The 15,577-nt window shown below is 43.5% G+C and overlaps 1 protein-coding gene across 14 annotated transcripts in view; it reads left to right on the forward strand.

Moving 5' to 3' along the window:
* Nucleotides 1–220: 220 nt before the first annotated feature.
* Nucleotides 221–15,577, forward strand: part of c7h8orf34 (chromosome 7 C8orf34 homolog) — a 172,484-nt gene continuing 157,127 nt past the window's right edge. For 11 of the 14 annotated variants that reach the window (XR_008760145.1, XR_008760147.1, XR_008760144.1 and 8 more), the window contains exon 1: nt 224–593. Coding sequence is in view for 8 of the 14 variants with exons in the window: in XM_055928882.1 (XP_055784857.1) it covers nt 525–593 (69 nt within the window). In the remaining 6 variants the exon portion in view is untranslated. Of the gene's footprint in view, nt 594–15,577 lie in introns of all 14 variants that reach the window. The other 3 variants (XM_055928884.1, XM_055928886.1, XM_055928887.1) reach the window with 3 other exon arrangements.

The following is a 15,577-nucleotide window of genomic DNA, read 5'->3' on the forward strand; positions in this document are numbered from 1 at the left end:
TGTGCGAAAAACCGCACTGTCCAGTTTCTCACATCTGTCTTCCGTCCGGACCTTTAAATACAGCGAGATGGGTTAACAATCTGGAGGAGGGACCCTCTCATCCACTGATACCACTCTCAGCCAATGAGCGAAAGATCCTTAATCACTGTCAAGTAACTATCTTTGCCATTGGCTTGGAGCATGAAGCGGTCGCTAGGGAGCCACTCAAGCGTCGCGCTGAGCATGGTCCGGGGCTACTGTGTAGTAAACCAAGTAGAGCGAAGCGCAGCGCGAGAGTACCTGCTACATTCCACTTGCTACTTTCCACTATGCGTGGTGCGGTGAAGCAAACCCACCGCTCTTGACGCCCCTACAGTATATCTCGTGCGGTAATCTCTCTCTGTGTGCACTTGGCTACAGTTGTAGTTCCTAAAGGTGTTTGAATTTGACTCTCGTATTGGCTACCTATTTTAATTAATGTATGGGATTGCCCCATCGTTTATTTTCAAATCATTAACGTTTAATGCAAGACGTATAGTTTCTTCATGGCGTCTCAACAGCAGTCAAGAATTCAGTCGTATCTGGAGAAAAATAAAATTGGACCGCTGTTTGAGGTTAGTGCATGAATCATTTCAACTAGCATATTTCACCTGTGCATGGCATTGAATGGGACACGCATGTTTTGCAGCAAGCCTGCAATTTATCAGCATCATAAGGCTATGCTTTGGTTTCAATGCAGAAACTTAGATTGATCAAATAGCCTACATGAAAGCGCATACTATTAAATATAAAAAACTAGGTTATACATGTATGGAAATTACAAGAACCTCTCCCTGAATTGAATTGGGAAATACAGAGAGCGCACAGACAGCGCACCCCTTTCTGCCGGATAACGATCATCATCACAGATTCGATCTGCCTGCAAGATTGTAGAACGAAACCCACTCTTTGTAAATGTAGCGATTGGAAAATATCATTATACGGTAGCCAGTAGTGGTTGTCTTGTCGCATACTTTCCCTGGCTACCAAGCATGCATGTCCTGGTCGTATGCATCCGCCCCCCTATGATTAGAAAGAGAGAGATGTTTCTGAAAGGTCCGGACGGGTTTACAGGCAGCACAAAGTGGGCAATATCATTCTGTGGAGCTCTAGGTAAACGCGGCCGGGGTAAACTGAGGTAACACACCGACACTGTGCTTGGAGGTTCCAAGCCGCACAAATGTTCACTGAAGAGAAGCAATAATGCTTTGGTTTTATTAGACAAAAGCACTATTAAAAGTGAGACGTAGTCTAATAGAATGGAAGGATACATTATTAGGTAAAACGATGTAAATCATCTCACTCATCCTTCATCACAAAATGATCATTGCAATCATTCATCACAAAATGATCATTGCAATCATTCATCACAAAATGATCATTGCAATCATTCAACACAAAATGTCATTGCATTTCACCTGCTACAGTAATGTTTGACTTGAGATCATTGCCTGTTCTACAGTCCGATCACATTAAAATAGTGTACTGCATCTATATGTCTGTTTGGCTGGAGAGTGTTGTACTGTACCTAGCTACCTTTCTGTTTGTGTAGGGAGTTAATGTGGGTGCTATCGTACAGTGTATAGGCTTCACCTCCATGATGACACTTTATCGATAGCCTAGCTGAGTTGGAACGTGCAGATGTGCAGAATACAGAGATAATTTCTGCAAGGCATCTGCCTGAAGGGGTATTGATTTAAGTGTGTGTGAAGTTTTGCATGTCAGTGGGGTTCTGTTGTCTTCTGGTTTTCATTGGTGTCTGTTTGAATGTTGTGTATCAGTCTGAGTTGATGACAGTATTGACTACCACAGGTATACAGCTACAGATAAAACATTTCAGTAGCGCATATAGACTTCCCACTGGGCAAAACTGGTTGAATCAACATTGTTTCAATGCCATTTCAACCAAACAATTCAATGTGATGAATTTTCACCCAACTTTTTAACTAAATCCAATGACATGGTGAAAGGTTTTGTTGATTTCATGTTAGTTGACAACTCAACCAAAATTAAATCAAAATGACGTCTGTGCCCAGTCGGTAGCAGCATAATCACTGGTTTTATTCTGGTGGAATCCTCCTTTAAATGTATCAGTCTGAGTTACTATAACGACAGTTGTGCCTACCACACCCCATCATGTTGGTATGATATCCCCGCTAGAATAGTCAGTCATGCTTGCTGCATCCCAAATGGAACCCTATGTCGCGGATATGGTGCCATTTGGGACACATTGGCTCTTTCTCTAGACTGTGTTGGTATGATATCCCAGCTAGAAGAGTCAGTCCTGCTGGTTGTGTAGACGGTAGAGTCATATCTAATTAGAGGGTCAACTGGGGAGATTAACCCTCAGATGCTGGGGAGACACCGACACCGATGCCGCACAAACACAGACTGTTTCTCCCGAGGCTCCTCCACACACACACACACACACCATCTGCGGTAACAAAACTGAGTGTGTGTTGTGTTGCGTCGGGACATGTTTTTGTGGGAGGTTAAGAGAGAGCGAGAGAAAGAGAGAGAGTGAGAGAAAGTGATACAGATAGAGAGAGACGTAGAAAGACAGAATGAGAGACAGAGAGCGATGCTTGAGCGTGTGTGCAGGTATGTATATCTGTGTGTGGTGGTTGTACATGCACAGTGTGTGTGTGTCCTCATGCAGGTGTGTCACAAAATTCTGATCATGTCGTCCTCCCCCCCCCCCCCCCCCACCCTTTATAGAGCTATAAACTCACATCACTGCTCCCTGCTAGCGTGACTATAGAGCTATAAACTCACATGACTGCTCCCTGCTAACGTGACTATAGAGCTGTAAACTCACATAACTGCTCTCCTGCTAGCGTAGTGACTATAGAGCTATAAACTCACATCACTGCTCCCTGCTAGCGTGACTATAGAGCTTTAAACTTGCATCACTGCTCCCTGCTAGCGTGACTATACAGCTATAAACTCACATCACTGTTCCCTGCTAGCGTAGTGACTATACAGCTATAAACTCACATCACTGTTCCCTGCTAGCGTAGTGACTATACAGCTATAAACTCACATCACTGCTCCCTGCTAGCGTAGTGACTATACAGCTATAAACTCACATCACTGTTCCCTGCTAGCGTAGTGACTATACAGCTATAAACTCACATCACTGCTCCCTGCTAGCGTAGTGACTATACAGCTATAAACTCATCTCACTGCTCCCTGCTAGAGTGACTATAGAGCTATAAACTCACATCACTGTTCCCTGCTAGAGTGACTATAGAGCTATAAACTCACATCACTGCTCCCTGCTAGAGTGACTATAGAGCTATAAACTCACATCACTGTTCCCTGCTAGAGTGACTATAGAGCTATAAACTCACATCACTGCTCCCTGCTAGAGTGACTATACAGCTATAAACTCACATCACTGCTCCCTGCTAGAGTGACTATAGAGCTATAAACTCACATCACTGTTCCCTGCTAGAGTGACTATAGAGCTTTAAACCTACATCACTGCTCCCTGCTAGCGTGACTATACAGCTATAAACTCACAGCACTGTTCCCTGCTGGTGTGGCGACAATAGACCTGTAAACTCACGTCACTGCTCCCTGCTAGCGTGACTATACAGCTATAAACTCACATCACTGCTCCCTGCTAGCGTAGTGGCTATAGAGCTATAAACTCACATCACTGCTCCCTGCTAGCGTGACTATACAGCTATAAACTCACGTCACTGCTCCCTGCTAGCGTGACTATACAGCTATAAACTCACATCACTGCTCCCTGCTAGCGTAGTGGCTATAGAGCTATAAACTCACATCACTGCTCCCTGCTAGCGTAGTGGCTATAGAGCTATAAACTCACATCACTGCTCCCTGCTAGCGTAGTGGCTATAGAGCTATAAACTCACATCACTGCTCCTTGCTAGCGTGACTATACAGCTTTAAACTCATCTCACTGCTCCCTGCTAGCGTAGTGGCTATAGAGCTATAAACTCACATCACTGCTCCCTGCTAGCGCGACTATACAGCTATAAACTCACATCACTGCTCCCTGCTAGCGTGACTATACAGCTATAAACTCACATCACTGCTCCCTGCTAGCGTAGTGGCTATAGAGCTATAAACTCACATCACTGCTCCCTGCTGGTGTGGTGAAAATAGACCTGTAAACTCACATCACTACTCCCTGCTGGTGTGGCGACAATAGACCTGTACACTGACCTGTACACTGCTAGCGTAGTGACTCAAGCCCTGTACACTCAGATCACTGCTACAACTTACATCAATTCTAACTGCTAGCGTAGAGACTATAGCGCTGTAGACTCACATCCCTGCTCCCTGCTAGCGTGCGTAGCGACTATAGCTCTGTACACTCACATAAATTCTGACTGCTAGCCTAGATATTATAGCACTGGCATAACTGCTCCCTGCTAGCGTAGCGACTATAGCACTATAGACTTACATCACTGCTCCGTGCTAGCGTAGCAACTATATCACTGTACATTGACATCACTGCTCTCTGCTAGTGTAGCGACTATAGATAGACCTGTAGACTCACATCAATTCTGATTGCTAATGTAGCGACTATAGTGCAGTCCACTGACATCACTGCTCTCTGTTAGTGCCGCGACTATAGTGCTGTACACTGACTACTGCTCCCTGATGACGTAGCAGGTATAGCGCTGTACACTGACATCACTGCTCCCTGATGACGTAGCAGGTATAGCGCTGTACACTCACATCTGTACACTCACAACACTGCTCCCTGTTGACGTAGTGACTATAGCGCTGTACACTCAGATAAATTCTGACTGCTAGCGTAGTGACTATTGAAATGTACACTCACATCACTGCTCCTTGCTAGTGTAGCGCTAAAAAACAATTCTGACTGTTAGTGTAGTGACTATAGCGCTGTACACTCACATCACTGCTCCCTGCTAGTATAGTGACTATAGCTCTGTACACTGACATAGAGTTGAAGTCGGAAGTTTACATAGACCATAGCCAAATACAGCTTTTCACAATTCCTGACATTTAATCCTAGTAAAAATTCCCTGTTTTAGGTCAGTTAGGATCACCACTTTATTTTAGAATAAATACTAGAGAGAATGATATATTTCAGATTTTATTTCTTTCGTCACATTCCCAGTGGGTCAGAAGTTTACATACACTCAATCAGTATTTGGTAGCATTGCCTTTAAATGGTTTAACTTGGGTCAAATGTTTCGGGTAGCCTTCCACAAGCTTCCCACAATAAGTTGAATTTTGGCCCATTCCTCCTGACAGAGCTGGTGTAACTGAGTCAGGTTTGTAGGCCTCCTTTCTCCCACACACTTTTTCAGTTCTGCTCACAAATGTTCTATGGGATTGAGGTCAGGGCTTTGTGATGGCCACTCCAATACCTTGACTTTGTTGTCCTTAAGCCATGTTGCCACAACTTGGAAGTATGCTTGGGGTCATTGTCCATTTGGAAGACACATTTGCGACCAAGCTTTAACTTCCTGACTGATGTCTGAGATGTTGCTTCAATATATCCACATAATTTTCCTGCCTCATGATGCCATCTATTTTGTGAAGTGCACCAGTCCCTCCTGCAGCAAAAGCACCTCCACAACATGATGCTGCCACCCCCGTGCTTCACGGTTGGGATGGTGTTCTTTAGCTTGCAAGCGTCCCCCTTTTTCCTCCAAACATAACGATTTTCATTATGGCCAAACAGTTATATTTTTGTTTCATCAGACCAGAGGACATTTCTCCAAAAAGTACGATCTTTGTCCCCATGTGCAGTTGCAAACCATAGTTTTTATGGCGGTTTTGGAGTAGTGGCTTCTTCCTTGCTGAGCGGCCTTTCAGGTTATGTCGATATAGGATTTTTTTACTGTGGATATAGATACTTTTGTACCTGTTTCCTCCAGGATCTTCACAAGGTCCTTTGTGTTGATCTTGTATTGATTTGCACTTTTTGCACCAAAGTACGTTCATCTCTAGGAGACAGAACGCGTCTCCTTCCTGAGCGGAATGACGGCTGCGGGGTCCTATGGTGTTTATACTTGCATACTATTGTTTGTACAGATGAACGTGTTACCTTCAGGCGTTTGGATATTTCTCCCAAGGATGAATCAGACTTGTGGAGGATGTTTTTCTGAGATCTTGGCTGATTTCTTTTGATTTTCCCATGATGTCAAGCAAAGAGGCACTGAGTTTGAAGGTAGGCCTTGAAATACATCCATAGGTACACCTCCAATTGACTCAAATGATGTCAATTAGCCTATCAGAAGCTTCTAGAGCCATGACATCATTTTCTGGAATTTGCCAAGCTGTTTAAAGGCATAGTAAACTTCTGACCCACTGGAATTGTGATACAGTGAATTATAAGTGGAATAATCTGTCTGTAAACAATTGTTGAAAAAATTACTTGTGTCATGCACAAAGTAGATGTCCTAACTGACTTGCCAAAACGATTGTTTGTTAACAAGAAATTTGTGGAGTGGTTGAAAAACGAGTTTTAATGACTCCAACCTAAGTGTATGTAAACTTCCGACTTCAACTGTACATTCTGACACTCACATCAATTCTGACTCAGACAAACAGACCTGCCTGGCTGTCATTATGAGAGTCACCCTCTCTCGGTCTCTTTGCATTTTTTTCTCTTTCTTCTTTATCTTTCGCTCTGTTGATCTCTCCCTTTACCTCTTTATCTCTGTTTCTTGCCTCTCTCGTTTTCCATCTCTATTTCTCTACACTCATTGCTCTCTCTCACTCTCTGTGACACGATGAGTGAACATAGAGTTCATATGTGGTGAAAGGAAGACATGAAACCCAGCATACCCATCAGAAATGATTAAAGAGATGGGTATGTGTCTAGGTGTTTGCACCCTTAACGGAGTTGCCAACAACCGGATGTATCCGGTTTTCAAGGATACAGCTAATTCAATTTAGCTTCCTTTTCTCCTGAAAACCGAATGTGCCAACTCCGCTCAGGCATTTATTTTGTGCCTGCTACGTTAGGTTAAGGTGTTTGTAGCTGATTCCCTTGAAAGCTGAGTTTGTAGCTGCTTCCCAAACAGGCTTTTGTCATATGGATCCCCCCAGTGTTCAGTAAAATGCATCGAAGACTGAGGATGCGTACCAAAATGGCACCCTATTCAAATCAGATTTTATTGGTCACATACACATATTTAGCAGATGTTTTTGCGGATGTAGGGAAATGCTTGTGTTCCTAGCTCCAACAGTGCGGTAGTATCTAACAATTCACAACAATACACACAAATCTAAAAGTAAAAGAATGGAATTGAGAAATACGTAAATATTAGGGCTAACAATGTCTTAGTGGCATTGACTAAAATACAGTATATACATATGAAATTAGTAAAACAGTATGTAAACATGACTAAAGTGACCAGTGATTCCATGTCTATGTACATAGGGCAGCAGCCTCTAAGGTGCAGTGTTGAGTAACTGGGTGGTAGCCGACTAGTGATCGCAATTTAACATTCTGAGGGCCTTGAGATAGAAGCTGGATGATGTCGGAGTGTACAGGCCGTGCCTCGGGTGGTTGATGTCCTTGATGATTGCAGGCGGTGCAGTTGCCGTACCAGGCGGTGATACAGCCCGACAGGATGCTCTCAATTGTACATCTGTAAAAGTTTGTGAGAGTCTTAGGGGCCAATCCGAATTTCTTCAGCCTCCTGAGGCTCTGTGTGGGTGAACCATTTCAGACTGTCAGTGATGTGTACGCCGAGGAACTTTAAGCTTTTCACCTGCTCCACTGCGGTCCCATTGATGCGATTAGGGAGGTGATCTCTCTCTTGTCTCCTGAAGTGCATGATCAGCACCTTTGTTTTGTTGACTTTGAGGGAGAGGTTATTTTCCTGGCATCACTCCACCAGGGCCCTCACCTACTCCCTGTAGGCTGTCTCGCCATTGTTGTGTCATCTGCAAACTTGACGATTGAGTATGAGGCGTGTGTGGCCACGCAGTCATGGGTGAACAGGGAGTACAGGAGGGGGCTGTTTACGTACCCTTGTGGGGCCCCTCTGTTGACGATTACTGTAGTGGAGGTGTTGTTTTTTTACCTTCATCACCTGGGGGCGGCCCGTCAGAAAGTCCAGAACCTAGTTCCATAGGGCGGGGTTCAGATACAGGGCCCCGGGCTTAATGATGAGCTTGGAGGGTACTATGATGTTGAAGGCTGAGCTATAGTCAATGAACAGCTAAATGCCTTTTATGATCGCTTTGAGGCAAGCAACACTGAAGCATGCATGAGATCACCGGCTGTTCCGGACGACTGTGTGATCAGCTCTCCGTAGCTGATGTGATCAAGACCTTTAAGCAAGCCAACATTCACAAGGCTGCGGGGCCAGACGGATTACCAGGACGTTTACTCAGAGCATGCACGGACCAACTGGCAAGTGTCTTCACTGACATTTTCAACCTCTCCCGAGTCTACAATCTCTACATGTTTCAAGCAGACCACCATAGTCCCTGTGCCCAAAAAAGCGAAGGGAAACTGCCTAAATGACCCGTAGCACTCACATTGGTAGCCATGAAGTGCTTTGAAAGGCTGGTCATGACGCACATCAACACCATCATCCCAGAAACCCTAGATCCACTCCACATCACATACACCCCCCCCCCATTAACGTTGATGGGGCTGTAGTGGAGCGGGTCAAGAGTTTCAAGTTCCTTGGAGTCCACATCACCAACAAACAATCCTGATCCAAACACACCAAGACAGTCATGAAGAGTGCACCACAACACCTTTTCCCCCTCAGGAGACTGAAAAGATTTGGCATGGGTCCACAGATCCTCAAAAAGTTCTACAGCTGCACCATTTAGAGCATGCTGAGTGGTAATATCACCGCCTGGTATAGCAACTGCTCGGCATTTGACTGTAAGGTGCTACAGAAGTTAGTGCGTACGGCCCAGAACATCACTGGGACCAAGCTTCCTGTCATCCAGGACCTATATACTAGGTGGTGTCAGGAAGGTCCAAAAAATTGTACAAAGACTCCAGTCAACCAAGTCTTAGACTTTTCTCTCTGCTACAGCACAGCAAGCGGTACCGGAGCGTCAAGTCTAGGTCCAAAAGGCTCCTTAACAGCTTCTAACCCCAAGCCATAAGACTACTGAACAATTAATCGAAAGGCCACCCCGGATATCTACATTGATTGCGATTGCATCATCTGTGGATCTATTGGGGTGGTATGCAAATTGAAGTGGGTCTAGGGTGTCAGGTAAGGTGGAGGTGATAAGATCCTTAAACTAGCCTCTCAAAGCACTTCATGATGACAGAAATTACTGCTACGGGGTGATAGTCATTTAGTTCAGTTACCTTTGCCGGGCCCATAGGGCTCTGGCCCAAAGTAGCACTATTATATAGGCAATAGGGTGTGGCCATTCCACGATAATGGAATTATGCTGAGAATCCGATTGTTCACTTTAAAAGTGTAATGTAAACAAACACATCTGTGGACGTTGAAATCAAGGCCCGTCTGGACCGGCCCAAAAAACCACATCTGTGGACGTTGAAATCAAGGCCCGTCTGGACCGGCCCAAAAAACGACATCAGTGGACGTTGAAATCAAGGCCAGGGCTGACTGACAAAAATGTAAACTACTTTTCAACGTCCATGGACGTCCGGTGTCGGTCGGTCGGTGCTCAGTGGGTGCGGATGCTGGTTACAGTAAATGGAAAGAGAGGGGGCTTATGGGTAGGTGTCAGTAAGAGTCCGGAGATGTAACATAACTGGAGAGAGATAATAGAGGCAGAGAGAGGGAGGTGTTTTCCAGATTGTTTAAACACGCACGCTTTGACCGCCAGACGACAGAAAGAGAAAGAAATCAGTTATCAGCTGAACATAACAGTATGCCAGCGGAAGGGAGGACAGTAGCAGGTGGTCAACTGTGGTTTGTGACTATTATGATTTCCCATTGTAGCGTATTAAATTGCTGTAATTTCATTACAGATTTTTCAGTAACTCTGTTAACTTGTAATTCTGTTACTAAATCGTTTTAATCACTTATAAAATGTTTTATGAATAATTTTTTATCAGTAAAAACGCTATAACTAATTGGCAGGTCTACCTTTACATGTCACTTCTGTGAACTTTCCTTTTCCTCCCTCCTGGTGAGGTAGAGACATCAGAAAATATCTTAAAGCTACGTGAGTTTTTAGTGGCAAAAATAAAAGGCAGGAAGCAATGATCCTTTAACTTAAAGAAGGCAAATCATTTCTCCAAAACGAAATACACGTGTTGATATTAGTTGACAAAGGTATTTACTTCAACATTATTGTGTGTTGAAGTATTTCTAATACCTTTTAAATAGTATTTCTGGTAGATGTTCTCTAAGACCATCTGTTGGACCAGAAATCAAAGCCATTAATTACAATGTTTAAAAATGTTTGCCTTCATTTCCCCAAAATATAGACTCTTAGTTTTTTTGACACCCAATTTGACATACTCCTATGAACTTCACATGTTGGTGCTCATGGGTAAATGTACATGGACATGACCAGTGCCATTCGGGACATAGACTCTGATATGATCAAGAAGCATGTGTCATGTCAACACACCTTACAGAATTCTGTGAATGTAGTGTATGAGTACATGTGTGTCTGCGTGTGTGTGTCTGCTTGGGCCTTTGCTGTGTCCCGTAGAACAGAATGTATCTGACTGGCATTTTGATGAGAAAGCCTATCTCTATTTGACTACTGTTGTTTTATTGTTATAAATCTTCTTTAGGAAGACTCCTGTCCTGGCTCGCTACACTCCAACGCTACAGTAACATGTGCCAACAGTGTCATTTTAACCATGTCTGTTTACAGGACATTGCACAAGTTATTGATTGTGACTTGCAGTTATAGGAGGGTATTTCATGATATAAAGACTTGGTTTTATGTCTCTTTTAGGTGTGTTGTTTCTGCCTCTCTCTCTGTTTCTCTCTCTGTTTCTCTCTCTCTCTCTCTGTGTTTCCCTCTCTCAGAACATTGGACTTTACTGTGCCCAGGGAATCCAGGGTATTGATTGTGGCTTGCAGGAGGGTATTTCATGATAAGGGCTGGTTGCTTTTGTGTCTCTCTAAGTTGTGTGTGTGTGTGTGTCTTTGTGTGTGCATGTGTGTGTGGCTCTCTAAGGTGTGTTGTAGGAATATGACCCACCCCCCTTCCTCCTTGGTCTCCACGTCAACCCCACAATGAGGTCATCCTGTGTTCAGTATGCATGTACAGTAGGCAGTAGACTCCACCTGAAAGATGGTCCCTGCCGTCATTGTTCTCTTTCTCCCTCCCTCTCTCTCGTTCTTTCTCTCCCTCGCTCTCACTTTCTTTCATTCTCTTTCTTTCTCTCTCTCTCTCTCTCTCTCTCTCTCTCTCTCTTCTCCGCCCCCTCTCGCTATCTTTCCCCTTCTCTCTCTTGCTCTCTCTCCCCCTTCCTCCCTCTTTCTCTCTCCCTTTCAATTCAATTTGCTTTATTGGCATGACATTACAACGTACATATTGCTAAAGCTTACTTTGGAGATATACAATATTAACATAATTAAAATAACAATAATCAATATTGTCAACGGGACAACAGTAACACCAATCTCTCTCAGAGTAGATGTTGGAGGAGTGCAGTGATATTTAAACGGTCATTTATCCATCTCTACCCTGTCAAAATCAATGGCTGTAGCTAGTGATACAGTATGTACTCTATGTAATCCACCTGCGTCATGATTCAAATATGTGTCCCAAAATGGCCACCTATTCCTTATAGAGGGCTCTGGTCAAAAGGAGTGCATTATATATGGATCAAGGTACCATTCGGGACACATCCCCAAGTGTCTCTTCAAGGTTATTAAAGAACGTTTGGAATATGTGTGATACTATGGACATAAATAACACTCTGACTTGTCAATGACTGAGCTCATCTGGCAGATCTAGCGCTATAGGAATGGCAGGGTAGATGAACAACGTTCATTGAGCTATAACTGTGTAGGCCCGTGTGTCAGTTTCAATATTTGTGAGTCAACTCATCGGTATTTGCTCTCAACTAATAAAACTGTTACTTGAAATGACCCTGTCAACCGTATAATTGAATATTACACTAAAATATTGAAAAGGTGAGAAGGTATTTGTCTAAACAATACCTTCCAAAACTTGGAGCTCCACTCCAGAATAATTGTGGAAATTCAACTATTAATTATATGCCATGGCATATTCCCGCCTGTCCTTTGGGAGAATGAGCTACTAGTCTCTTCCAATCAAACACCTACTCTTCCCAATTATTTAGCAGTCACTAAAAGTTCTCTCAGAGCTCTTATATGACACCCACTGTTATTTCTATTTCCACTGTACAATTTAATTGATGCATGAAAAGGAAAAGGGCTGACTGTATATGAAGGTTAAGTCCCAAGTGTCACCCTATTCCATATATAGTGCACTACTTTTGACTAGATCCCTATTGGCCCTGGTCAAACGTAGTGCACTGTTAGGGAATAGGGTGCCAATTAGGTGGCAGAGTAAGTAGTGAAATGGGAGGGTGGATAAAAGGTGTTAGGCTTTGGTTCTGTGTGTCTGAAACTTGGAATTATAATGGTTCCTACCATGATCTGTCAATCAAATCCATCCAATTAGGTCACCTCGGGTTTTATGTTTGAATAGAGGGATTGTTATAAATAGATGATACAATAGAGGAAACAGAAAGCACTGAACATTGCCAATTCCCCAGAGAACGTTGGCTTTGCCTCTTAGTTTGTTTCACTGGTGAAGTCTTCTTAATGAGATAAACTGTACATGTTTCAGTGGATGGGAATTAGCTGTAAGCTTTAGTGTGTGTCCCAAATGGCACACTATTCCTTCATAGTGCACTACATTTGACCACAACCCGTAGGGAATAGGGTGCCATTTGAGACACAGCCTACAGTTCTGTTCAGTTCTCCCCAGGAGGAAGCGTCTCCTTAATGAATGACTGTGTTTATCAGGGAAAGTTTTACTAGCCTCAGGACACGGACAATGCAAATGTGTAGCTGACAGAAAACTTGAATCTTTTGGAAATAAATACTTAATTATCTATCGAGAACTAAAGTCTTGTTCTGTTCATTGTTGAACTCGCAATGAACGTTCACACTTTCCCCTGACTTCCCATTTTTCATTTCCTTTTAGATGATTTAATGTATTTAATTGTGATGCATTGCAGTAGATTCTACAGCATCAGCATTATAGCAACCCATGAACACGAGTAGCATGAGGATGAACCACACACACACACACACACACACACACACACACACACACACACACACACACACACACACACACACACACACACACACACACACACACACACACACACACACACACACACACACACACACACACACACACACACACACACACACACACACACACACACAGAGTAAACGACATGTAGCATTAACTGTATTGTATGTGGATTTGATCCTACAGTAGTTTGCAGTTCCCAAGAAAATAGTGTACCCACATCCCTGACAGGGTTCAAGGGATTCGATACTCTCATCTCCACTCTAACCTCATCCCTGTTCAGTTGGACTACATTGTGTGTGTGTGTGTGTGTGTGTGTGTGTGTGTGTGTGTGTGTGTGTGTGTGTGTGTGTGTGTGTGTGTGTGTGCTCAGCATCTCCAGGGTCCCAACAAACACAGCTCTATAAAGAGGTCACTCAGAGTAACAGCATCACTCTCTGACCTCTATTGATCTTCTGCTTTTCTGGGTAACTGATAGGAGGCAGAGAGAGTGAGTGTGTGTGTGAGAAAGTGGGTTTGGCTGCGAAGCCCACAGGTTGTACTTTATGCTGCTTATGCTACACTACACTCGGGGAAAAAAGGGGATATCTAGAACCTGAAAAGGGTTCTCTGGCTGTCCCCATAGGAGTACCCTTTTGGAACCCTTTTTTCTAAGAGTGTACTCTGTTAGTGATCCATAGCATAGACTGATCAGTCACTGAGTAAATTTACATACGCAGTAATACTTTGATATTAATCTGATTATGGCAGTAGGCAGATTATGCAAAAGTCATGTAAACACCTTACTCTGCTTATCTTAATAAATGAATCACTAGTCACTTTATACAATGGCACTTTTAAATAATGGCACTTTAAAAATGTTTACATATCTTACATTACTCATATCACATGTATATACTGAATTTCATACCACCTATTGCACCTTGCCTATCGCTCATCCATGTACTTATATGTACATGTTCTCATTCACCCCTTTAGATTTGTGTGTATTAGGTAGTTGTTGGGGAACTGTTAGATCACTTGTTAGATATTACTGCACTGTCAGAACTAGAAGAAGAAGCATTTTTTCTACACTCGCATTCAAATCTGCTAACCATGTGTATGTGACCAATGCCATTTGATTTGATCGGCGTAAGTTCAAAATCGAAGTAAGCATTCCAGCGGTGTATTTGATCTGCGAATGTGCCAGTACCAGCCGAGGGAGCCTCTCTCATTAGCGCCACTGAAGTGAGTTCGGAACAACTGAACGTCTTAGAAGTAGTTTTCACATAGAAACTGTATATGTTCAAACTCAGAATCAAATATGCTTCCAAAAATAACATGATCCCTGTAGTAGAACGTTTGTTTTGATTGCCGATTTCCTGCATTTATCAGAGTCCCATCAGGTAGCCTGATTTCAGATGTGTCCATGTAAACAGCATTATTAGGGACATCGTTCGTCTTGCAAAGTATGTGAACGTTTTAATGTAACTAATTCATCAGACTATCCACAATAATCACATTATTGTGTGCATGGAATCATACTCACTGTGTGAGTTAGTGGGACAAGAGTCGGGATTGGGTATGCGGTACTCCTCCCGATAGAGGTTGTTTATGCTGCTTTCTCTTCACACATTTGTTGCTGATCCGTACTGTTTGTGTTCGGGGAAAGAGGTTGGCAGTAAATTGGGATTGGGGTGGGAGAGATGTTCCAGTACCTTTTGGATGAATAACACACAATCAGACAGTGGCCATAGAACATTTAATTCATAACTGCATGGCCAGGCACGACTCCAACACCATCACCAGGACAACAACCTCTCCCTCAATGTGAGCAAGACAAAGGAGCTGATCGTGGCCTACAGGAAAAGGCGGGGCTGTAGTGGAGTGGGTCGAGAGTTTTAAGTTTCCTGGTGTCCACATCACCAACGAACTCTCATGGTCCAAACATACCAAGACAGTTGTGAAGAGGGTACGGCAGAACCTTTTACCCCTCAGGAGACTGAAAAGATTTGACATGGGTCCCCAGATACCTAAAAGGTTCTACAGCTGCACCATCGAGAACATCCTGACCGGTTGCATCACCGCCTGGTATGGCGACTGCTAGGCATCTGAACGTAAGGCCTATATACTAGGCGGTGTCAGAGGAAAGCCCATAGAATTGTCAGAGACTACAGTCACCCAAGTTATAGACTGTTTTCTCTGCTATCGCATGGCAAGCGATACCGGAGCGCCAAGTCTGGGACCAAAGGCTCCTCAACAGCTTCAACCCCCAAGCCATAAGACTGCTGAATAATTAATACAATTGCCACCAGACAATTTACATTCACCCCCCCTTATCTAT

The sequence above is a fragment of the Salvelinus fontinalis genome, chromosome 7 (assembly GCF_029448725.1).
Source record: "Salvelinus fontinalis isolate EN_2023a chromosome 7, ASM2944872v1, whole genome shotgun sequence".
In the NCBI taxonomy this organism is placed as follows: domain Eukaryota; kingdom Metazoa; phylum Chordata; class Actinopteri; order Salmoniformes; family Salmonidae; genus Salvelinus; species Salvelinus fontinalis.